Below are 26356 nucleotides of genomic sequence, written 5' to 3'. Positions count from 1 at the left end.
ACGATACGTATGTACACGTATTTATGTATGTATATTTCAAGTATATACTCGTACTTAGAATGTAGAATGTTAGAAAAATTTCCAACATGTAATGTACTAACCTATATCTATTATATCTTACGTTCATATGAATATAAATGTACTTAAGATATTAAGATAATGTGCTATCGACGTTCGAATATCCGAGCAGCTCAGAAATATCTCTTTTGTGTCTCTGAGATTCACTTGTAATTCAAAAATAAGGGTGATTTGCCAGAGGTACAAATGTGAATCTAAACTAACCTTCTCTAAAAATAATTATCAGCTTTTAACGTTCCGAAATCCTAGTAAAATTGACAAGTCATTTTGGATCTGTTTTTAAACAATATACTTATATTTTTGGTATTACTTTTTAATATTACTATAATTTCTGTCAATTTACACGTTAGTTTATAACTTGCCATTTTTATATTCGTACTTAAATGATGTACGTTTACAAGATGGAAAAACTGGTTTATCCGTGTTAGTCAAATTCTTGTTACGAATAAGTACGTGGCTAACGTTTTCTTGAAAATATAATGCTTTCGATAGTGATTTGTAAATTAAATAACAAAACGGAGAGTGACTAAATCTCTTCTGGACGTACTTTTATTTCAGCACCTCCAATGTAATTTGCGATGAAACGTGTTCGTGGACTGGACGACGTAACATCACCACCTGCAAAGCACTCGTCGGTGAGCGCGGGAAGTGGCTTAGGTGGTGGAGGAGGTAGTTTAGATTACCACGCCAGCAGTGGAATAGGGGTTGTTGTACCTGGTCAAGCAGTTCGGTCTGTTACTTCAAAAGAAATGCCAGCGAGTATACAGTTTGGTACTGCCCAAGCTCAACAACAATATACCGGAGCGATTGTTGTGCCAACCGCAACGCCATCTCCCATCAAGGTAAATTGCAAAGCATGATAATAATGATAATGATGATGATGATAATAATATCGTAATTTAGATATATCATAATACGTTATAAATGTCGTATATGCAGCAGGCGAGTAGCTCTGCGGGAGGACTCGGTTCCACGTGTAGCAGTAGCAGCATAAGCACTGGCGGTGGTTTGCATAGTGGGATAGGTGGTGGCAATAGTCATACAATGGCTTCTCAACAACCTACATCAGGTTCGCAAAATCAAGTCCATACGCAGCAGCACGCGACAATAAGGCATAAGGTTTGCGCCAACTACTTTTTCTTCCCTTTTCGTCACGTACGCGCGGGCGCGCCGCTCAAAAGTACAAACTAAACATGCATATTTGTCGCTATAGGTACATTCTAGCAGTGTAACACCGCTAGCTTCCACTCCACCCGGCTCTAATCTAGGAGGAGGAAGTGGATCTCAACAGTTTCAGAGATTAAAAGTGGAGGATGCATTATCTTATCTGGATCAAGTAAAATATAAATTTAGCGATCAACCACAGGTGAGCAACAAAGAATTAAATAACAAGTTTAAGATTATTTCCATTCTCCTGCCAATACTTCTAAAGAAAAACGTCACATATGAAAAACTGTATGTTTTAACTGTTGAACACATTATTTGTTTCTAATAATTTTTTAAGTAAAAATCTTATTTAAAGAATTTTATTGGCATCACTGTTGTTTTTCTTAAGAAGGTAGTGCCTCCATACACAGCTAATTATGTTGAAACATCGGTATATAAGTAAAAAAGAAACGCTCAGTATTTTTCATATTGTGTTAACAAATCTTTTTATGTTCTTCTTTTTAGGTGTACAATGACTTCTTAGACATTATGAAAGAGTTCAAATCTCAAAGTATAGATACTCCAGGCGTTATAACTCGAGTGAGTCATCTCTTCAAAGGACATCCCGAACTCATCGTTGGTTTCAATACATTTCTCCCACCAGGCTACAAGATAGAGGTACAAGCAAACGAACAAGGATATGCTTTCCAAGTATCAGTCAGTATGCCTAGCCCAACGGCAACGCATACCGCCACGTTATCGCAGCATCATTGTACGGTGAACGTTGGTTCACCTCCTGTAGCTAGTCCGCCCACGCAGCCTGCAAAGGCACCACCCGTTTTACAAATAATGCAAGGGTAAGCATTTCGCTCAAATCTACATAATATCTATATATCACTACAAATTGTTATGAGAAACAGATGCGATACCTGTAGCTATATTCGTTTGTTCTTAGGTCAGGTAATATACACCATACTTTGGCAAACAGTATTACAACCAACAGCTTAACTGTTCACGCGCCATCACCGCCGCCAGTATCAGTGTATAATAATTCACATGTGAGCACTGCACAGGCGCAAGCTGTCAGTCAAGCTTTAAGTCAAGCGGATGGTGTGTCGACTGGTGGACAGACGCAGCAAAGCCAACCGGTTGAATTCAACCATGCGATAAACTATGTTAATAAAATTAAGGTAGGATTACTAGCAAGAAGAAAAAATTCTCGAAAAAAAATATACGCGCGCGCGCGTCTCGGAACAATGGGAAACAATGACGATGAAAAGCGTGTATAAAAGGCATAAAATTCGTTTATTTTCAGAATCGGTTCCAAGGTCAGCCAGACAAATACAAACGTTTTCTGGAAATATTGCATACGTATCAGAAAGAACAGCGAAATTTAAAGGAATCTGGCCATATGGGAAGTACAAGTTCCGGTGCGACAGGTGGTACAAAACACTTGACAGAAGCGGAAGTTTATAGCCAAGTTGCTAAATTGTTCGAAAATCAAGAGGATTTACTTGCTGAGTTTGGACAATTTTTGCCGGATGCCACTAATCAGCAAAGTTCGTTGGTGAGTCGGTGTTTATTTACAGCAGAACGAAACAACGACAGTTTCGACAAAATAGAATTTCAGATGAAGAATTGCAATGTAAGAAATTGTCCCAAAATAATACTGGCCTTATGTACTGATTTTGAACGAATATGTTAACAGATGTGCATAGGAACATATAGTTTGTGGTTATTGTTTCTTGTTTTTCTAAAATTTTGGTAATAAGGACCACGTATACATGTGCAAGGAGCGCAAATGGGAAGACGATGTTTATAAAATGCGTTCTTTTATAGATTGTAAGCTGTTGTAATATGGCTTATCGTTTTAAACTCACATCCGTGATTTCATATGCCAGGTTGTTCTCTTGATCCGTATTTACACACAAGACAAAAGAAGAGAATATCGCCACAACTTTCCTTTTTATTTTTGATAACACTTTTCTGTCGCTGAGAAAGCTGTTTCCTAATTGGGTGAATTGGTAGTCAGTTTTGATTCCTATTAGTCTGCCATGTTTCAGACTAATAAGACGGCATCGGTTAACGATCACGCGGCGATTGTCAAGAAACCAATTGGACCTAAAACACCCTACAACAATTCTGGTACCATATCGAGAGATCTTCGAGAAGCTAGTAGTACGGCTGGACTGGAACGCGACAATCGAGATCATAGAGAACGAGAACGGGAGCGGGATAGATCGAACGTAAGAGATATCGTTAGCGGCCAGAAATCCGGACACAATCCTGGACAATTGAAGAGGAGCCCGTCATTCTCGACTTCGGCAACAGCGGGAAATTCTCATATACAACATGGGCCACCTACGAAAAAGCACAAAGTGGCTTCGATGCGCGATATTACTATTGCGGAAGCCGGCAAATACGGTACCCTGAACGACTATGCTTTCTTTGATAAGGTGAGCATCAGGTATCACTTTGGTTGTAATTTCTACATTTTAGCCGTTAAGCGTTGAGCTGCTTTTCCTCAAGTAAGTTTCCTCAAATAAATGTGAGCGATGTTTGATCCCTTAGGTTCGAAAGGCACTCAGATCACAAGAGGTTTACGAAAACTTTCTTCGATGCCTTGTACTTTTCAATCAAGAAATAGTATCCAAGTCGGAGCTCATTCAGCTGGTGACACCGTTTCTCGGCCGTTTTCCCGAGTTACTACATTGGTTCAAAGATTTTCTCGGTTACTTATCCGATTCATCCAGCACGACGGTGACGAACGCAGGAAACGCCGTAGGCGTAGAGACTTTCCCAAACAGCATTGTGCGCAGCCACCAGGAACGGCCGCAAGGTGACTTGGCGATAGAAATTGATTATACAGCATGCAAGCGGCTGGGGGCGTCGTATTGCGCATTGCCAAAATCGTACATTCAACCAAAATGCAGTGGCAGAACGCAATTGTGTAAGGAGGTCCTTAATGATACTTGGGTGTCATTTCCAACTTGGTCAGAAGACAGCACATTTGTAACGTCAAGGTAATTAATCATATTTATTTTACTCTTTGAACCCTGAAACATCCTGGAATGCTCATTCAACAAATAATTGACATTGCCAATTACGAGATACGTGTATATTGGTTTGCCTAGGAAAACACAATATGAAGAATCTATATATCGGTGCGAGGATGAACGTTTTGAATTGGACGTCGTTATAGAAACTAATGCGTCGACGATCAGAGTGCTCGAGGGTGTTCATAAGAAAATGAACAGAATGACTCAGGAGGAGATACAGAAATACAAGCTCGACGAGTGTATGGGTGGTTGTTCCCCTACGATTCATCAACGAGCGATAAGAAGGATATATGGCGATAAAGCTCCCGATATCATAGAGGGTCTCAAAAGAAATCCCGCGGTAGCCGTGCCCGTTGTGCTCCGCCGTTTAAAGACCAAGGAGGAAGAATGGCGGGAAGCGCAAAAGGGATTTAATAAAATCTGGAGGGAGCAAAACGAAAAGTACTACTTAAAATCGTTGGATCATCAGGGAATTAATTTTAAACAGAATGATGTAAAAGCGTTGAGATCTAAGAGTCTGTTCAATGAAATTGAAACATTGTACGACGAGGTTGGTATATATACTATTTTAATTTTATTCATACTTCTCGTCTTGCGCACGTTCCTTCTTCTCCTTTTCCTCCTCCTGTTTCGCAATCATTTCACGCATTACATGCCGATGCATTATATATACAGAGGCACGAACAGGGTGACGATGGTAATGGCGATGGTCAGGGAACCAGCGGTCCACATCTCGTTCTACCGTACAAAGACAAGTCCGTATTAGACGATGCTGCTAACCTCTTGATCCATCACGTCAAACGACAAACCGCTGTCCATAAAGAAGACAAACAACGGATAAAACTGTTATTGAAACATTTTATACCTGATCTTTTTTTCCATCCCCGTCAAGAACTCAGCGATGACGAAAGGGACGAAGATGGTAATTTTTTTTTTTTTTTTTTTCCTAATAAATTAATTATCTATTATCATAAAGTCAAATATATCTTGTGATACATATATATATATATATCTTGCTCTGTTCTTGTTCCGCTACAGATGAGAAGGAAGATGTGAATGTGGCAACGTGTAATAATTCTCAATCCGCGACGACTACTTCATCGTTAAGTGGTTTGCAAGCTAATAGGAGTAAGGCCCCTACGTCGCCAAACACATCTTCCGCCACCAGCAAAAGTGAACCCGACGTCAAAGTACCCATGCACGCTCTCTCGAGCGATCCCGAAGAAGCGTACACACTTTTCATGGGTAGTAACAATTGGTACCTCTTCCTGAGGTTACATCATATACTTTGTGAGAGATTAACGAAAATGTACGACAGAGCGGTCGCTCTCGCCGAAGAGGAATCCAAGTATAAGCAGCAGCGCAAAGAAAGTACAGCGGTTGCTTTGAGATTAAAACCAAAAAGTAAGTAATATATTTGCCAATTGTAAAACCAAGCGCGACAGCCTTGGCAATTCAGGCAATTGGCTGTCGCGCATCGCGTCATGTATTAAATCACACTCATTGTCGGTAATATTTGGGTATAGGTGAAATTGAAATTGAAGATTATTACCCTGCCTTTCTGGATATGGTTAAAAATGTCCTCGACGGAAATATGGAAAGCACAGCATACGAAGACACATTACGAGAAATGTTCGGTATACATGCCTATATTGCCTTTACTCTCGATAAGGTCGTTAATTATGCTGTTAGGCAAGTGAGTAAATGTTTCTTTCAATTTCCTTTTGAATGATATCACAGGAAAAAGAACGGACACGCGAAATTACATGTGTATATTTCTGGCAGTTGCAGCACCTAGTCTCAGATAACGTTTGTCAACAATGCATGGATTTATTCCAAAGAGAGCAACGTCAGCCTAAAGAAAATAATGGAGCCGGTGGGTTATGCGCCACGGCCTACGTGAGATTAAGCGCTGAACTGTCGTATCAACGCAAGGCGGAGAAAGCAATGGCAGATGAAAACTGTTTCAAGATATATATAGTGAGTAACTTTTTGAAATATTTGATTTATCAGTTATTGCCGTAATAGCAATTATTGTTGACATTGACAAATTACATGACGCATACTTTTATCTTCTTCTATACGGGATATACGGGGTATTTCAAAAATATTTGCCTAGACTTTACGAATTTTCTCCTTGAGAAAACTCGAACTAGATAAATAGAAGATGTGAAGACGTTAAAGTTCGACAAACATTTAAAGAGCACCATGTTTATTATGACTATATAACGCAGTGAACTATTATACGTTGTAAATAAAACTATACTCCGTCCAACGAGAGATCACGGTTGGATCGGACGAAAACTCGTCCGTTTCGCGCAGATCTCCGCTCACAGAACATCTATTTACGTATACGGTACGCTACGCTCTAGGAACTTTACCCTCAGTTTGCTCGCCTATGCGCAGAATCAACCATGATCTCTCGTTGGACAGAGTATGATTCGTTAGAATTGTCAATAATAACGTGCTTCACTGAATTTGCTTGTATATGATTAGATTCTAGTCGCAAACTCTGAAGCTTTATTTTTTATTTCAGTATAAAAAGGACTGTAAAATGACAATGGAGTTGTTAGATACAGAGGGCGACGAACCGGTGGATAACGGCTGTAGAGAGAGAGAAAGGGAAGGCGTTACAGTCTCTGAAAAATGGTCGGCGTACATTGATAGTTTTTCTGCACCAGCTGGTCAGACTAGCCCCAAAGATACTCCTGCCTTAACAGAGAATGAGCAGACGACCAATCATCCTGTGAGTAGCGACCAGGCAGCAAGGGGGGGAAGGGGCAGAAAACGCAAGAACACTGACATTAGCAAGAAGGTATAGGATCCAAATACCTTTTCATAATCATTGCCAACATTCAACTTAACGTTCATTCGCATAAATGACATCTGTGATTAAAACGTTGTACCTCGTCGTTTTTATTTGGCGTACAACAATGAGTGCCCCAAAGAGCAAAGGTTTAATGGAACTTTCCTCTACCAAAAGTAGAGTTTACTTGTGAACAACTAAAATAAATTAGACGCTTTTGTGGGAAGGGAGTGAGATATCTTCGTGAAAAATTTCGTTAAAGTAGAAACACGTCCGTGCGCGCATAAATACATACACGGTACACACACGCACGCACGCACGCATCGTGTACGCACAAAATACATACCAGTTTCTATGAAATCGTTTTTATTAACAGAAAATCATATGTATTTGTTTCGCCAATAATTAATAAACGAGAAAGATTATTTTTATATTCGACAACGTTTGGCTAATGTCGTGACAATTCGACCATTGGTTTTGGTCAGATTAATCGTCAAGACTTTTTCGACCATGGGTTTTGGTCTTTTTAAATTGAAATAATCTTTGATACTTATATATAAGCATCTCATTTCATTAAATTTAAATAATTTAATTTATTGCGAAAAATATTACCTCAGCTAGGGTTCGAACCTGGAACCTCTCTCATTCCGTGTAGGGCGTCGTACCAATTCGACCACCGAGGCATAAAATTAAATTATTTAAATTTAATTAAATGAGATGCTTATATATAAGTATCAAAGATTACTTCAATTTAAAAAGATCAAAACTCATGGTCGCGAAAAAGTCTTGACGATTAATCTGACCAAAACCAATGGTTGAATTGTCACGACGTTAGCCAAACGTTGTTGAATATAAAAATAATGAGCAGAATCAATCAACTGTACCATATAGTATACACACATGAAATTTCTTATATTCATTCTAACCAGTCGATGTGAAATTTATATTGACATATTTTGACATAAAGTAAAGAAAAGTTTATTTTTTACACATTTAAAAACTTTTTAGCCAATAAAAAAATCATTTTATAGACTAAGAAGTATTTAAGATGATCTGTAAATATAACAATCGATTAAGAACAAGCCTTAGTGCGCACTCAGTGTGCACTAGTGCAAGCGCCCGAATTCGCTATAAGTAAAATTATGTAGATTCTATCTTTCCTCGGTCACATGTGGAGACGAAGATATAAATTATAAATAAAAATAAAAGCAAAACAAAAAATAAAGAAAAACTCTAGCAAAGTTAAAGATAGAAAACTTGTTTATAATTTAATATTCATAACATTTAATTAAAAAGGAAACTGTCTTTTGATTTTTTCTCTTTTGCTTCTTTAATAAATTTATATCTCTATTTTTGTTTATAATATAAAATTTTTTAAAATAAAAACAAATTATATATAAAAGAAAAAACAATATATGTTAATAGTATTAATAATATTTGCAATACTTTGTGTATCGTAAATAATTTAAAGCATTTGAATTGAAGGAAAACATTTACATTTACATTTGCAGAAAGGAGATTAGACACATTTGCATTTGCGCTGTAATGACGCGCCAGAAAATTTCATGTAATTTGTAATACCATATACAGATAATTACGGTTGAAAGAAGTTTCATAAGTCTCTTATAAATTCCCAATTAGTATAAGATATAATAAGTTGAATTACAGAAAAGTATGATAGCAAACTGGCATTTTTTTGCCATTTTGCGTATGTATGGAAAAAAAATTAGTTGCACCATCAGATGAATGTATAGAAAGATGACCGACATTAATGACATACGCAACCAACACGGGCATCTTAATGATATGCGTAAAGCGTAAATAATCCAGCAAAGTGCATCTGTATAATTGTCCTGCCTCATAGATTAATAGAAACGTCTAACGGTCGAACATGAGTTTCGCGAGTTCGATATCGAGACTCGGAATCGTCTGTAGACGACTTAGGTACCTGGTATTTTTTGTTTTGCTTTTATTTTTATTTATAATTTATATCTTCGTCTCCACATGTGACCGAGGAAAGATAGAATCTACATAATTTTACTTATAGCGAATTCGGGCGCTTGCACTAGTGCACACTGAGTGCGCACTAAGGCTTGTTCTTAATCGATTGTTATATTTACAGATCATCTTAAATACTTCTTAGTCTATAAAATGATTTTTTTATTGGCTAAAAAGTTTTTAAACGTGTAAAAAATAAACTTTTCTTTACTTTATGTAAAAATATGTCAATATAAATTTCACATCGACTGGTTAGAATGAATATAAGAAATTTCATGTGTGTATACTATATGGTACAGTTGATTGATTCTGCTCATTATTTTATGTTTAAGTATTCATTTATTGACGAGTGTTGTAAAGAACCAATATAGTTGTGAGGTAACATGATGATGATGATGATGATGACCAATTGTTGTAAAATAATGATAAAAATTGTATAAAACAGAGAAAAAAAAGAACTGGCATGAATTTTACAAAGTCATCCTAACAGTGCCATAATGAATGTAAACTAATAATTAAATGAACAATTTAGATGCCTTTTTTTGGATTGAATGTGTACCTTCCTCTAATTAGTTGCATATTTTCTAAGAAATAAGAAATATATATTTAGAATATTTGTAATGTATGTATATATATAATTGATTACTTTAAAACTAATTAAATATTAAATTACTAAGTACTTTATATATAAATGATAATGAGATATTCCATCTTTGTTTCTCTGCGTATATACGTGTGTGTGTTTGTGTGTGTGTATACCACACAAACACACACATATGTATTACATATATCAACTATCTTTTATATTTTGTGAAAAGTTAAAAACTAAAACTACAACAAACACACATATTAGATCATTATTATCAAGAATAGCTTGGGATGGAACAGTTTACATTTTAAATATAAAGTACGAATGAAGATTTTAGTAAAAATAATATCAATTTATTGTGAAAAGTCATTCTTCTGTCAATAATATATTTCGTGCGATTAAACTTGACAGGAAAATAAGATTTTCTTCAAGTGCACATTTCTTTCAAATTATTACGATGGATAATTATCATAAAATTATTTTAGATAAAACGGTAATGGCTCGCATTACAGTTACGTTTCTTTAATAAGGAAAGAGATTTCGAATTATTTAATAAAAGTATGAGTTCAAATTAACACGGTATCTCATCGGAAAAGACTGATTACAAAAGTGTGTAACGATTTAAATCGTAAAAAAGTAAATCGAAAACAAATTTATTGAACTAACAAAAATATTTTTATTAGTCTTAATCAATATTTTAGTGTATTACAAAATAAATATAATGTAGATTTCATGCTCGTACATATAATTTATATAAGTTTTCTATTATGATTTACTTGGAATGTGCATAACTTTTTATTAAGCAGCGATGCATATTGTTACGCGTATCGGTGGAAATTTTTTTTCGATAAATTCCCGTTATTTTTATTCAATACACGCATCCTGTTTAAAATCAAAGCTATCTATGTACTGTACATATAAAATCAAAGAAGCTTATTTTCTCTGAGGCATATAACAATTTAGATATAAGATATGTACATATTATCTGAAAGAAAGGCATCTATCTATTTAATAAGTGAGAATAATCTTTCGTACATACAAGTAAAATACTAATTTACATAATAACACATTTGACGTTAGTCAATTTTTAAAATTTTTGTTATTTTCTTCATATGGTATTATACTAGACAAAGATATATATATATATATATATATATATTAGTTTTATTGTAAAAAGATATAAAATTAGATTTTTTCTCATTTTTGAAGAACTGTAAATATTTAACACAAATTTGTATATACATTTTTATACTTATTCAACTTTCAATAGCTAATAGTAAAATAGTTAATGGTTAAGTTTCATACTTGACTAATTCTTGCTATTGTATTCAGAACTGTAGTAGTGAAGCCTTTGGATAGAAGATATGGATACACACACACACACACACACACCGTTCCTTGATTATCTCAATACATTATTTCCACGCCATTGTTAAACATTATAACAGTTGACGCGGTTACACGTTTAGTATCGTTTTATTAGCTTTTCGAGAACAAATGTTCTGATTTTTAAAGAAATTGCGAAAGCTGGGCGGTTAGATTATTGCATGGGAAGAAATGACGAGCAATGTACTAATAAAAATCCTATGTGATATATCTCACACAAAAAATATGGATATGTCGGAGAAACATCGAAACTTGTTATGGCTTGTATACTTGTTTGGCTATTTGACCTGCTAATCTAAAATTGTTTTCTACATGAGAACTGATCTCGTAACCACATCGCTGACGTGTAGTAGAAGAGTCCATGCGCATTTGCTCCATACGAGGGCACAGCGTGTCATGCTACATTTCAAGTACCTCAAAGTATGTTACAGGATCAGCTGTAGTACGATGCACTATGCCTTTGTATGAATCAAGTGTGCATTGGTTTTAGCTAACGAGTCAACGAGGTATGACAAGACTGTACTCTGTGGCGTGGAGCTGAGCGTGTTTTTAGCTTAACTGTTGCGTCCTTCATCAAACACATGTGTATATACGTAATATACTTTGCTACGTGTATATATATATATGTACATATATATATAAAAATGATATATAGTGATATATAGTAAAGCAGAGATACTACGAACTGTATTATTATGTGCTGTATATAGAAAGTCAGTTGTAATTTTGCATCAATTCTGTAATAATGTTTGATAAACGCGACAGTATGAAGTATTAATACCCGCAGTATTTGTCATTTTACCAAAAGTTTCACATTCTTAAATTTTTATTTTGACTTGTCCTGGATTCGGAATAATTTTCAGCCACTCGTGCTTCTTAATACCAATTTCTAGAAACTTGCGCATTTTATATTAATTCGATTTAATTTTATTTCTAATTACTTTTATTCCATATTATTTTTTTCTTAAAATTCCTCTTTTTCTTTGTACGATATGAAGCTATATCGGCAATAGCGGCAGCGTGAACTCTAAACATTTTTTTTTTTTAATGATCTTTACACATATTTTACAAGGAAACGTTTTCTAACAAGGCATACAACGCACAGTTTCGATGGCAGTAATCTCAAATATTCTTTTTATAAATTAATTGATTTTGAAATTTAACATATTTAATCACAGAGTCGAAAAGAGTTTACGTGCATTTTGACACTAACACACACACACACACACAGAGGGAGAGAGAGACGTGCGCGCGCGCATGTGTATTATCATTAAGATTATTATACTCTACATGTGTATAAACATGATTATTGAGCCGTATCTTTATTTCCTAAAGTGGATTGAAAACTCGTGCTTTTGCGCATGCGCGCGCACGCGTATGCACATGATCACAGTCTATTCTCTCTCTCTCTCTCTCTCTCTCTCTCGTGCGCGCGCGCGCACACACGCACACGCACACAGGCACACACATCGTATCCAATCTCTTTAAATGATATCCATCTGCTTACAAATATTATTGATTAATCAAAATTTATCGTTCAAAATTTCAAATCATGAGCCATTCAATCATTTTAGATTTAGCGTAAACTCTCATACTCATATAAAGATAAAATATCAAACAGTCGTATTTCGATGGGAAATATTTTTTATTTGTAGAACATACAAAAGAGCAATTAACGAATTAAGGTGAAATACACATTGTACAATTTATCAGTATCGACTGTCGTCTGATGTTTTTATCAATGTTACGAACAATGTTACAGAAATACACTTGTGTTGTCGCAGTGCAATATGATAAATCTGCCGCGTGAGATAATAATGTACGGGATAATGGGATTGAACAAAAAGATTCGTGCAAGCTGCGACATCCGCATGCTAACACGTATAATAACGAAATTCTCTATAGCGGCTCTCCTCCGTCGCTCCGTCCGATAAAACTCTTACTTGGAATATTCTCGCATCGTTTTCTGTCCTTTACACTCATTCTCGTCGCACTGTCATATCGGTGAAAAGCAACGATCGCTTTCTCGAGAAAGTCTTCGAGCGCGTTACTCCGAGATACCAATTATCCCCGATGTGCTTTACATATATCTACTTGTCTCAAAGATTCGTACCAATCGATTCGACTAGGAAGCAAACGAGTGAAATTCGCAGCTGTCTTTTGATTTTCAATTTTCGGCGATAATAAGCTTGACGGGCAATGTCGTACGTATGTACTTACATACGAAGAAAAAAAAAGGGACGATGCGAACGCACCGTGATGAATCTGAACGATTGTGAACGATCGTGAAGCTTACCAAGGCTGCGTTCCGATATTCGCTGCCAGTGCTGAAAATCGTATAGTATACGTTACGTGAACTGTATAGATTTTCAGTACTTGCAGTTTGCAGTGAATATCGGAACGCAGCCCAAGTTACCACCTCTTCCTCTCCTCCCTTCCTCCCTCTCTCTCCCTCCTCCCCCATCCACATGTCGCATACGTTTTATCTGGTTTTTTCTCATTTTATTTCACAGCGTTCATCGATTGATAACGCATTCCGTTAATTCTATGTACAAACTATAAAAAGAACACACCAATTTTCATTGTCGGTACTGATTGCAAAAAGCATCTCTCATCCGCGCGAATAAACCGCTCGCCGTACAAAATGGCGATCGCCCGAGCCTAACGTGAGAATAACGGAGAACGGAGAGCGGCGAAAGGCGACTCGCGGCGGTACCGCGGTACTGTGCTGTTCTTTGCGACAATCGCTACCAGCAACCTAGGCTGCTGGGCGGCTGCTGCTGCTGCGCCGATGTACACCACTTGCCTCAATGGCGTATGCGCAGCAATTCTCTCTCACCTACACCCCACATCCCACACCCCATACCCCACATTCGTTAGTCGCTACTCGCTACGCCTACGGTCGTTACGTTGCCTTAGTTGCCTGATATATTCGTGCACCCGCAGCCCGCTTACAATTAGTGCGCGCGCACTTGACTAGTCCCCGTGACATGCAACACGCGATCAATATATTAATATATTTATTATCTCGATACCCATTTCTCTCCGATTAAACTAAACGTTGGCCTATGATGTGAACGGATAAACGACAAGGACGGAAACGTTGCGGCTACTTGTATTGTGTGTACATAAAAGAATAGATAGTAACATTGTATAGAAGAGAGATATTGAAATACACGTACGATTTTAAATATTATCGTCTGACATCATTTTTTTATACCACTAAAATTTCTTATTTCTTAAAAATATTTCGTTCTTTATACCAACTTCACCCGTCTGGTATAAACTTTTATCTCTAAAACATGTAAAAATGCAATAGTTGGAAAATTCCCAAGTAATCTCTTTACCGAGATTTTGTCTTTTAATTTTTCTCGTCTCATTATAAATTAAGCTAATAGTTTACTTGGCCTATTTCTTGGCTTCTATTTTCTCTTTTCTCGAGATCGTATATTACGTCGTATAATATGTGCCGATTATTGTTGGGAGTAATATATATATATATATCTCTTTTCTACCATATTCACACAGTTCCAGTAATATCACGACTAACGAAAGATACGAAATTTTTCTGTGAGAATTATGTTGGTTCTTTTATATTTTGCCATTTCGACAAAGTCGCCACATAAGTCGCCGAACTTGTTTCGTTTTTAATTTATAAAGCTACCAATTAGGGCTGCTAGTTTGGAAACGTTTTCTATAAATTTTATATATTTTACCTACACGTGTCCATCTCTTTTTCCCCTCTCGTTACTCTTTATCTTTCTCCTCTCCCTCTTTCACCTTCCCCCCCTGCCCCTCCCGACCCTGCCTTTCTCCAACACTCGTCGCTTATTCACTCACTTGTGGATAACGACATAAGCATATATTATAATGTATATAATTACTTTGTTTATAAAAATACATCACTAATAAATAAACTAAAGGATAAAGTTGTCAGATCGTCACTGATCATGATTTATTCAATGAATTAACGAAAATTTTTATGTTACATGATAGAATTAATATTTAAAAACTATAGAGTCTCTTTGATTTTCTATAAAGTGATACAAGATGCAAGTGATACCTCGCCGTATAGAAATACGGAAATATAACGAAACAGTAATAAAAATTCTTCAGATTACACATGTATGATATTAGGTTGGCCAATAAGTTGGCCAACCTAATATTTATTTCTCTTACTTTTTCTTTTCTTTTCGTGTAGCCATATTTTGGAATTGACGTTGTTGAATAATTAGGCCGAGCGTGTCATTCGACATGCCTTTTAGCTTTACTAATCTAGCTCTCACGTGTATGTATGTACATACATATAGCCGTAACGGTAGAAAACTCTAAAAAATTATAGCATAATTTATTGATTTACTTATTGATTAAACGCTATATTCGCATTCCTTGCGTTTCACGCTAAATCTACTTTTAATTTAGAGCTTTTAAAGATTTATTCTTATTGAATCTTGAACTTGATGTTTTTAAGAAATATTTGCCGCCTTATTCGCTCCTTTGATTCTGACTGATGTAAGTAAAATGTATCGAAACGTGGGGAAGGCGACATTTTTCGGTGCACGCACATGCACATGCACATAGACACACAAAGTTTTTCCGTCTTGTTATCGTTATAAGTTATATAAGTTTTCACGCATTCATCGATTTAGTCCATACGCCAGGTCGATTGAGCATTTTTATCGAGGTTGATGGCTTAAGTTAATGTTTTTTTATGTTTTTTAGGTCGTAGAACAAGAATCTGTAAATAGTTTTTTTGTAAGTCGATGCAATAAAAAGTTATTAACAATTTATTTGCTTAAATTGCCCTAGCGATCAAACTATACATCCTATAAAAAAATGAACTGGAGAAAATTTGTTCCTCTTTTCACGACGAACAAAAATTCAAACGCTATTTTGTTCGTCGTGAAAAGAGGAACAAATTTTCTCCAGTTTATTTTTTTATAGGATGTATAGTTTGATCGCTAGGGCAATTTAAGCAAATAAATTGTTAATAATTTTTTATTGCATCGACTTACGAAAAAACTATTTACAGATTCTTGTTCTACGACCCAAAAAACCTAAAAAAAAACATTAACTTAAGCCATCAACCTCGATAAAAATGCTCAATCGACCTGGCGTATGGACTAATAGTAGCATCAGTTTATTCGCGGACTGTAGATTATTGCGCGTGTGGTGGATATGGGATTTTAACTTTATTACGGTTCTCTACAACTCATTTCAAAATAGCGTCCTTAAGTTCGCATTTTACTCTATATACATTTATATTCAATTGCCTGTAGCGCTTAAAATACTAACTTATAGAAATAATGGTATTTCGCAATTGTTGTAGATTGACGGAAATACTTGGGGTTCTTCAGGCAGAGCCTCAGCAGGACGTAAACCCATTTTTCTCTATCGCAATGTTAGATCTTATCGAAAGCATGCCGCGAGGTTGATGAAAGGGAAAACATCTTCGCTTAACGCTAATCATTCGGATAAAGTCGCAGAGTAAGTATATATATATATCCATCCGACGCTCGCATGTATTTGTGTGCGTGCGCGCGCGCGCGCGTGTGTGTGTGTGTGTGTGTGTGTACATACATATGCGTCTGCACATAAATTTGCCAATTTCGAGTAACAATGTTGTAAATTTGTTGCAGGTCAAGTGACACTCCAGACATGATCAATTCCGACGAAACACAATGTAGATTTAATCCCAACAGTTATACTATGCTCTTCATTGTCCACAAGGACAGATTTCTTTACAAACAAAACTCCATGAATCGTGCTAGACGGGTACGTCAATTTTTACAATTATCTGAATGCTTCTGCGCATCTTCACAAACATATGTTCATACCGCTTGTATATAAATGGTCTCTCTCTCTCTCTCTCTCTCTCTCTCTCTCTCTCTCTCTCTCTCTCTCTCTCTCTCTCTCTCTCTCTCTCTCTCTCTCTCTCTCTCTCTCTCTCCCCCTCTCTCTCTCTCTCCTTCTCTCTCTCTCTCCCTCTCTCTCCCTTCCTCCCCCTCCCCACCCCTTCTGATATGATATTTTTCCCACGCCTTACTATATCTTAATATGGCTCGATTTTAGTAAAAGTAAAAGTAAAAGAAAAAGAAGAAAGATGTGGAATATATATTTTGATTTTGCAGTGTCATCCGGCCGTAACGAAGCGTAAGGATTCCAAGTTTCATAATTGGCATGCATCGTGGTTGGCTAAGAACGGCACAGATATTCAACATCGATTGTGCCAAGACTGGTTAATGGGACGATATGAGAACTTGATTCCCCACAGGACACGAGTGATAACGGACAACGATCTGACACGTTCCCCCTATCGGCAATACAATCGTTTCCGAGTAGAACGTCTGCAATCTGATCTATTGACAGAGACGTGCGTCTAATCCGATTCGATGGAATTTCTTGCCGTCATTTAAAATGTCCCAATATCGCTACGCTCGCTACAATTACTCTTGTATCAGCGAAAGTTTTTCCTTGCCAGTTCAGACTCGGTTGAGACTCGAAGCAGAACTTGTTGAAATATGAGTTTAGTTTAGAACACAAAGTAATGAATATTGTTTTTATTACTTGGTCTTTGATATTCGAGAACGATTTGAACCGAGTCAAATTCGATTCCAAGAACATGGAAGAAAATAAATGGTTAATGGCCGTCCACATGTGTTATATACCATATCGTATTATATATTTTCGCACAGAATTTTATTCTTGGCTGTATAGAGGTACGCGGGCTGTACTAGTACACACAACGATGTATAATAGCGTATAATAATTACGAGTGATTTCATATTCCACTAAATTTACCGTACTGTCAATTCATTTTTGTCAACATGTCCCACTGTTCTTATCGCGTTCTACATTCTCATTAAATTGTAACATTCAATCGATATGTCGCGTTTATTTTACAATATCAATACTAATGTATTACGCGACCGAAATTTAATACATTTTGCATCTGTATATTTGAATATGGCTCGCATCTTGCGGTGTTACTTTCGATATCTTAGCGAGTATTTATATGTACATATACTTTAGATACAGATACTCGTTTCATTCGAGACCTAATCAAGAATGTCAACTGTGTGACAAATTATTTACAAGAGAATAAAAAATAATTTTAGTTGACATTTCCGACCTTGTGTCTTTGATGAGATACGTATACACGTTTGCATCTATATCTATATAAATATTTGTAATTAGATATACACACACACACGCACACACATATGTGCATACATATATACATGTATAAAGAAAGAAAACTTAAGAATTTGCACTCTATCTGCCTTCCAGGCTCTATAACGTGGAACGATTAAAGATGTAAAAAGATGACACGGTAATGTTCCTGGACGGTAGAGCCGAGCGTGTTGGAATTTAATGCGGCATGGGAAATTAACAAAAGTCATTGATCCACATCCGCGCGCACACACGCACGAACGCATGCATACACAAACACACACACACACACACCATGTACGATCGTATGACATGTCTGATTGTTATGTCTATTTTGTAGCGTATAATATCAATGTAAAAAAAGCGCGATTTCTCAGTAGCATATATTGTATATTTTACAGTGTATTCTTAAATCTTGTGTAAGATCTGCAAATAGCTGTGAGATGTAACAATTGTCAATGAAATGGTGCGTTACTGTAAAAAGGTAAACATTAATGAACTTGTGTGCTCGTAATCGCCACGTAGTTTTTTCTTCCTAAACTAAAACAAGATTCGAGAAAAGTTTATATTTAGAAACGGAATGATCACGCCCGTTGTACGATAAATCCTGCGATAAACGATTAATAATGATAATAACGAATGCAATATCTGTCTCGTTTGTTTATCATGTTTTTGTCAACTCTCAGAACACTGCACGGTAACTACTATATGTTATGCTGTCGATAGAAAGCTTGGAGGATAAGATAGCCAAAAACGAATATAAGATAAATATTTAATTATAACATAATATAATGTATAGTCGTAATATGTATTATACATACCGTAATTTTGGTAATCTGATACTGTGGTTGTATATTTATTGAAGCATTTCCTCATAAGCAAGTCAATAGAGAGAAAAAGAAAAGAGAGAGATGGGTGGGCAAATAAGGGGAAAGGAGGAAATAAAGACAGAAAATGTTTGAAAAGGGAGAAACAGGAAAGTGGATAAAATAAATGGTGAAATGTTGAGTTGAAATTAACAAATTGACAATTTATTCGAAGATGATCAATTTCAATAATTTTATTTGCTTTAAATTAAAATGTAGACATTAGAATCCCATGTTCCGAGTAAATTGTCAACTAAAACTATTTTAAACCAAACCTATCGCCGTTTATTTTTTCTTTCTACATTATTTCTCTATCCGGTCAATTTTTCAACACCAAATGAAAGAGAGAAAGAGGGGGGGAGCGAGAATGAGACGAAAAGTATAATGGTCTTCCCGATGTCTGGTCACTTCTGACTATATATTACTGTATTTTATGAAAAAAATGCTAATTTTTTTAAGTATGTGTATGAAAAATAAATGTACAGGCAATTTTACTACTCGAAATAATAATTTAATGTTGATATATTTTGCACACAAATTATTACTATACAAATTATTAATAAACTATATAAATAAATATTGAAAAGCTATTGTCTTCTTCAATCGACAATTTTTTTCCGTAGCTCCAAGTTGTATGCATGTGCGTGTGTGTAACTTTGGCTCGCTCTTCCTTTATTCTATGTATTATACAATATCTATATAACTTGGCTCGTTCTTCCTATTCTATGCTTATAATAACACTTTTCAAAGTACATCGGTTCGAGTAGGTATATGGGGAACCGATTTACCTTTGCAAGAACACGCAATATAATATCGAAGACAGTTAGAACATATAACACGAAATGAAAAGTCATAAGAAACTCGCAAGTGTTTTATTGTATTAAAAGTGATAAAATTAGACGATATAATTATACAACAATATATTGTTGATTTATATCAATATTTAATAGATAACTTACGTTTCATTTTTTGTATGTTATATAATAAGTGAAAAATACTGCGTACAAATACAACAAACTGAAATACTTAGACTATTTCTTATGTTAGACGTATGCGTCTTCTTGGGACGTTTCACGTTGGTACTTGTGTTAAAGTTCCAGTCGGATTAAAAATGTGGTATATCTCAGTTGCGTGTCGAGATCGAGACCTAAACGTACCGTCGTACCGATACTAGGAGAAATTTGCTTCGCGACATTCTTTGATTTCGCATTGAACTTGAAAAATGCGTGTGTCGATATAATACAGAGAATTCAAGAGAATTACTTCCGAATCCGGATCAACTATAGAAATTAAGGTCAACATCATTTTACGCGTAAAATTCTCGCTGCGCGCATATCCAGTTGGGATTTAATTCGCTTTCATTTTCGTTCCTATACTGTGCTCGATTGAAGGATTACGATGCGATGCTTACATTCGGCACGATCTGCTTTGTTCGCGGTTTTGTAGCTCGACGACCTTTTGCTTTGCGATCAAAGCAAAAGGTCACGGATAAAGTAACTTGTAATCATACTTGCATTTATATCGACACTCGTACGATTGTCAAGCAGCGGATAAAAGCGACCGTATATAATAATTTCTCTCTATTCCGCGCCGCGCGCATTATAAATAACCCATTATTATTATTATGATTATTATTATTATTATTATCGTTATCGTTATCATCATCATCAACATCATCATCACCATCATCATCATCATTATTACATGAAAATGAAAGACAGGAATTATTTTTTGGATACTTCGTTAAGTACAAAGAAAGGTAAGAAAATATAAGGAAAAGTGCTCTCGCCGGTATTGTCAAAGGTCCGTATTTATCCGTATTATATAATGTCCATTATTGCCCAATGCATTAAAAACAAATGTATTAAATTGATCTTACACATTTGATTATACGCTTTATTTTAAATCGAGTAAACGAGGATTACTGATTACATCGAAAATCATACATGTTGACTGACGATCGAGACGAGTAGCCATATATAAATAATGTTTCGCGCTAGATGTAATAATATTTTAAGCCACTTTACAAGGCGTGTTACGTGTTACGAGCCAACCAAAGGCATTGCAGACAAGAAATTTCAAAGGTGCAGAGTAGTTGACGCGGTGTGCTCACATTGCTTACACGCGTAAGCAAATCGGTCCTTGAGGACAAATTGGATTCGATGGATGAGCATCAAGATTAAGAAGTACGTCGCAAAGTAGTGCAAATAAAGATAGAAAAGGTACAATTGAGGATGAAAAGTATATATGACTCGATGGAGATACGCGATTAGTTGAGAGACTCTTGATCGCGCCGCGCCGCTTGGCAATCTTTTGGCATTTGTTAGAAAACTACCATAGGAACGTATAAGCCCCGTTTCACACGTGCCGTCCGGTGTCGGATATCCGTTCGCAAAGTGTGTGGATTAATATAGGAGCATTCGCACGCTTGTCCGATAGCCGGATAGTTTAAAGAAAAGAATCGGTCGGATACCCGGCGTCGGATGTCCGGATTCCGGATACGTGTGAAATAAGGCTTAGGAACGTGACAAGCGACACGGTCAAGTCGACCGAGAGAGCTTAATAAAAAATCGGAAAAATTGTATAACAAACTAAAGGTGCCAATTCATGAGACGCTGAAAATGAGCGTCAATAAGGTGAACATGGTGCTTTGACGTTAGCGTCAAAGAAATGAAGTTGAATTTGTTTAATATTCAGCGTCGTTGCTGAATCGTCGTTAATCGTCCCAGTATAATCAAACATAGACTTCGAAATACGTAAAATAGTAATTATTTTCAAGTAATATCTTCAAATAATAATATTTTATGGATACATATATAAATAAAAGATATTATTTCTGAAGATTTTTACTTGCTGAAAATGAGCGTCGAGCGTTAACGTGAAAAGGCACCTTAAGGCGTAACATCCCTTTCATATATCGCGTGAGAAGTTTGTTCCCGGTTGTAAAATTGTTGATCCAACCCCGACAAAGACGAAATGTCTATGCTCGTCACGCGATCCTCGTTGTAGCGAAGCCGGCGAAGCGGGATGTGGATGGAGATGGTCAAGGAGAAAAATCACCTTCGAGACGTACGGTATATAATAAGGATGTGTCAGCGAAGGGTCGAAGAGCTAGCTCTGGTCCATGACGCCAAGGATCGCGAAGACGGACGACGATGAGGCGGTAATCGAGTTGACGTGACACAAGTAAGTAGGTTCCGATGACGAGAGACGATACCGCCGACCTCGTCTCAGATGCTGTCGTCGGAAGACATCGGGATGTCATCCGCCGTCGTGTTTTGACGGCAGCGGTACACGTATGCGCTCGCGGACAGATCGTCCCGCTCGCGCACGCACTTGTAGCTCTCATCCAGGCATTCGCAACTGCGCAAATCAAACGAAGAGATAAATACGTACAATAGGTAATTAGGAACGAACATGTGCAATATGTATCGAAAATCTCAACCTGATCGCGTTTTTCGCGACCTTCCTACATGATATTTTTCATACACCCCGATCGCCAGAGGACTGTCCTGCTCCAGCTGCTCTAACATCTAGCTGCATGTTATATGTATATATATATCTCAACATCTTTTTACGTTGAAAAAATTTTCATTTGAAAATCTCTCGCTCTCTCTTTACTTTTACGTAGGACGTATAAAATAAATTCGCAATTAACGATGATTCTTTTCCAATTTAGCCATCTTATTGTCAGCTATGCTCTATCGCAGAATGATAGAGCCTTCGACACTAATTAATGGTAATATAGTAGTAGTTGTAGTTGACTCACGTGTTTTTCATGTAATACATGATGTCACGCGTGTATGAATCGTAGACCGCCCATCCACAAGGCGTGTTGTGATTACTGCAATATCGTTTCGCCGCGTCTTCCTCGTCGCTCTCTTGCGAAGATGGTGGCATCTTTACGTCCCTAGAGTCTCGTAGCAAGACCCCCTGTAGTAGCTTCTGCAATTAAATAAAACCAAACTTTTGTCTCTCATTCGCATTATATACATAATTTCAAACTTGTGCTGCCGGGAATAGCGATAGCGACAACGGCAGGAGGGATACTGGGAGGAAAGAAAAAAAAAGAGAGAGGGAGAGGGAGAGAGCGTTGATTTAACTTAATTAAAGGCTGACGCACTCGATCGAAATATACCGCGCTTATCTCTTATGTGAATAAATCATACAAACAAATAAATCATTCAAAAGTTGCTATAGCATCTCAACTAACTATAATCTCCGTCTCTCTCGTAGTTATCTCCGATATCACGTCCGTCTTGTATACTTACATATTTATTATTTATACGAAACACGTACGATATCGTATCGTGTGTTTCCTATCGCGACTGTATAGCTTAACAATTTATTCAACACTTTACCTAATTGACGATTCGATTATCGTGGGCCCCCTTTGCTTGAGGTCCCTCGCAATCGAATACACCATCGTTACTTTTACTCGAAGCACAATTGTGCAATCGTATAAATTGTAGGTCGTATAGATCTGTTCTCAGAATTATTAAGAACTTTCTTTTTCTTTCACTCCTACGAAACTGACTAGAAATCTGGGAGAAAAAGTTATGCACTGATGCAACGTCGCTACTTTAATGCTCTTCCAACAATTTTTAACAATAGGGTTCGAATTTATCTCAAAGGTATTTTTCTCGTATCTTCTCTTCCAGAGTAAACGTCTCAAAGTCTCGTTACTTTGTAAGTCCTTACTTACGCACGCGCGCAATCACCGCCGCATATGAAAACAAGCTCACAAAGTGAAAAATAATCTTTCATTTTTTTTTTACTCATTGTCAGTAACATTCTTAGCTCAAGCGTTATCAGTCGCTATTAGCATATGCTATAGGCGTATGCTATAGTGCGTGCGTGCATACATTTGTAATTGTAGTCTACATAAATTTATACATTAACAAGGTAATTAATTAATTTCAAGAGCACGTGCAATTATGGTAAAATATAAAAAGCCTCGACCTCGACTTCTCGACGACTTTGATAAATTTTGGATTAAAATCGTCTAATCAGAAGAAGGGAGGGAAAGATGTATAGTAGTGCACGCGCGCGCGTTGCCATTTCATCTTTCCAGTAACGTTGACCGCTCAAGACGGTATCGGTAAGTGAGCGAATGCACAAACGCCATTCCTTGAATGAAGGATGAAGAGTCTCGCCAATACTGCGATCTACAAATCCGCGGACTCGATAGCCTCTCGTGTCAAGCGCGATACTGCTTCGCGTGATACTGCCCCGCGCTTCGTCGCGCATCGCCTTCTCCGAAAATCTTCCGTCATCACTTCGTTACTTCGATCCGGGCTAGGAAATACAACGTCGGGCAGATTTTTATACAGAGATGTATTGTTATGTCCGTTATGAGATGTGTACAAATTATTGATCGCGTTACGTGTCTCGAAACGAAAATTTATAAAATGTTCGATCGTACATACATCGATACACTTTGCATTTCCTCGAAAGGAGAAAGAGCGTCGTGCCGCATCGTGTCGCGTTGCGTCAATCACGCAACTGCGAATGACATAGCGATTGTAATTTGACGAGCGACCAACGCCGATCAACACCGAGTTCTTTTACGTGAAACCGAGTTTTTTTTACTACGCGCTCTATATAGTCTCCTACAACTAAATTTATAGACTTTGCATCTTTTCAGAGATTCTATCTCACGACGGCACTCACTCGCAGTTGCTGTGGGATTTACGATTTACAATTCAGACTCTAAGACAGTCTAGACTCTAGAGCGATCTCTAGAAGAGCCACAGCCTATGCGATTCGATTCAATTAAGGACTCGCCCTTTATCGAATAGCGAGCGACGAGCGGTTCTCGCATGGCGAAAAGAGACGACCACGCTCGAGTCTTGAATCTTAAGGCCGCGACTCGATAGACGCGATTTATGAATGAAACTACTCGAGCCGCCATCGCGCCAGCACGTAAGCGTGCCCCGAGGGTACCCGCCTCGATAAACGACAGGAGATTCTCATACATATATATATACATATACATACTTATTAACATGTCGCGTCGCGTCGCACGCTTACTAATTGTAAGGATTGGCACTCTACTCTCTTTATCATGCATATATAACTATATGACACACGTTACTGTAGAAGAAATCGATTCCACGCGATTGAAGATTGATTTTCTAAGCGAAGCGCGGGGTAGCTCGGGAGTCGAGGAGATTAAGACCACCGCGTCGCCATCCAATCGATCTCGTAACGCATTGAAATTCTCGTCACTTAATTTCGATTAAAGACAGCTAAATTACTCTACTCGATACAGTTCCGTCTGTCTCATAAAAAACGCGCGAACCGTGACCATGAGACGACTTCCGTTTCGACTTTCGACGGCTGCACGCGGACCATCTCTTTGCTCAAAAGCTTTCTTTCCCCCCTCTCTCTCTCCTCTCCTCTTCAATTTCAACTCTCTTTCTTCCACATTTTTGGACAATAAACTGAATTCACCATTCACCAGGCTTTTCATTGGTCCTTTTCCTGCTGTTACATGTTTAGCCTTACATTTTCGACTAATGCACTCGTGGTCGAAATCTTACCTCGGAACGGACCGCTGCCGTATTGACGACAGCCGGGTAGCACAATGTAACGGCGAGGGTGACGATGACGATTATTCTCACATTGTGGTAGCTGGCTTTCGCGCGCGGACTCGACATTTCCCTTTGTACGTAAACACGAGACTCGGTGGGATGATCCAAAACTTGCTTCCCGAGCTTGTAACGCCTGCGGGATTGCACGTATTTTTTTTTCGTGGACGCGGTTTGCCTTTGTTGTGGCGCGTCGCGACGAGTCGTCAATCTCCTCGATCCTTGATCCTCGATCTTCGATCCTCGATTCTCGTTCCTCGTTTCTTATTTCTCGTGCACGTTGCCTCGGCGTTGCGATTGCACGTTAGCAAATATTGCAGCGTTAGCGTGCACGTGCAGACACTACGAGTGGCGTCGGGCGGCGTGGGGCGACGTGGGCCGGCGCGAAACGGACTGTTTTCTCCGAGAGACACTGACAAAGTTCGCGGGATGTTCGCGGGAACGTTAACGTGACGGACGCCGCGACGTGAGGGAGCGACTCGAAAATCGTCGAATGTGAAACAAAAGGTCGGGGGATGCTCCTTTTCCACTCGAGATGTACCGGGGCGAGAATCGTCGACACGCGTGCACGCTCTCTTTCAGTGACCGAGTTACACGCGTACGTGGACCGTCCTCGGGACCTTACACATAGACTGTCTTCTCGTATGAGAATGAAAACGCTT

General features: G+C 37.6%; 2 protein-coding genes across 7 annotated transcripts in view; one reads left to right on the top strand and one right to left on the bottom strand.

Annotated features, from left to right (window-relative positions):
- The window catches only part of Sin3a (SIN3 transcription regulator family member A), a 21746-nt gene extending 2059 nt beyond the window's left edge, over positions 1-19687 (top strand). For 2 of the 6 annotated variants that reach the window (XM_071778302.1, XM_071778301.1), the window contains exons 2-18: positions 637-920; positions 1018-1197; positions 1292-1444; positions 1750-2081; positions 2180-2414; positions 2540-2791; positions 3273-3680; positions 3796-4247; positions 4359-4833; positions 4959-5205; positions 5322-5687; positions 5810-5979; positions 6069-6263; positions 6820-7098; positions 16392-16549; positions 16702-16837; positions 17194-19687. In XM_071778302.1, coding sequence (XP_071634403.1) covers positions 657-920; positions 1018-1197; positions 1292-1444; positions 1750-2081; positions 2180-2414; positions 2540-2791; positions 3273-3680; positions 3796-4247; positions 4359-4833; positions 4959-5205; positions 5322-5687; positions 5810-5979; positions 6069-6263; positions 6820-7098; positions 16392-16549; positions 16702-16837; positions 17194-17445 — 4554 coding nt within the window. In that variant the 5' untranslated portion in view covers positions 637-656 and the 3' untranslated portion in view covers positions 17446-19687. Of the gene's footprint in view, positions 1-636; positions 921-1017; positions 1198-1291; positions 1445-1749; positions 2082-2179; positions 2415-2539; positions 2792-3272; positions 3681-3795; positions 4248-4358; positions 4834-4958; positions 5206-5321; positions 5688-5809; positions 5980-6068; positions 6264-6819; positions 7099-11552; positions 11841-16391; positions 16550-16701; positions 16838-17193 lie in introns of those variants that run through there. The other 4 variants (XM_071778303.1, XM_071778304.1, XM_071778306.1 and 1 more) reach the window with 4 other exon arrangements.
- Positions 19591-26356, bottom strand: LOC139813058 (uncharacterized). Its single transcript, XM_071778324.1, has 3 exons — positions 25647-26356; positions 22871-23046; positions 19591-22464 (listed from the first exon to the last, which is right to left on the bottom strand). The coding sequence occupies exons 1-3, from the start codon at positions 25761-25763 to the stop codon at positions 22332-22334; spliced, it is 426 nt and encodes a 141-aa protein (XP_071634425.1). The 5' UTR covers positions 25764-26356; the 3' UTR covers positions 19591-22331.

The sequence above is a fragment of the Temnothorax longispinosus genome, chromosome 5 (genome assembly GCF_030848805.1).
Source record: "Temnothorax longispinosus isolate EJ_2023e chromosome 5, Tlon_JGU_v1, whole genome shotgun sequence".
In the NCBI taxonomy this organism is placed as follows: domain Eukaryota; kingdom Metazoa; phylum Arthropoda; class Insecta; order Hymenoptera; family Formicidae; genus Temnothorax; species Temnothorax longispinosus.
Note: the sequence above shows the minus strand (reverse complement) of the source record. Positions and strands in the feature narration are given on the sequence as shown.

Excerpts from the sequence above, each read along its gene's own strand:
- LOC139813058 (XM_071778324.1), bottom strand. The coding sequence starts at position 25,763 with ATGTCGAGTCCGCGCGCGAAAGCCAGCTACCACAATGTGAGAATAATC. Across the intron at positions 23,047-25,646 it reads CGGCAGCGGTCCGTTCCGAG|AAGCTACTACAGGGGGTCTT; the intron begins GTAAGATTTCGA and ends ATTTAATTGCAG. Across the intron at positions 22,465-22,870 it reads ATGTATTACATGAAAAACAC|TTGCGAATGCCTGGATGAGA; the intron begins GTGAGTCAACTA and ends TGATTTGCGCAG.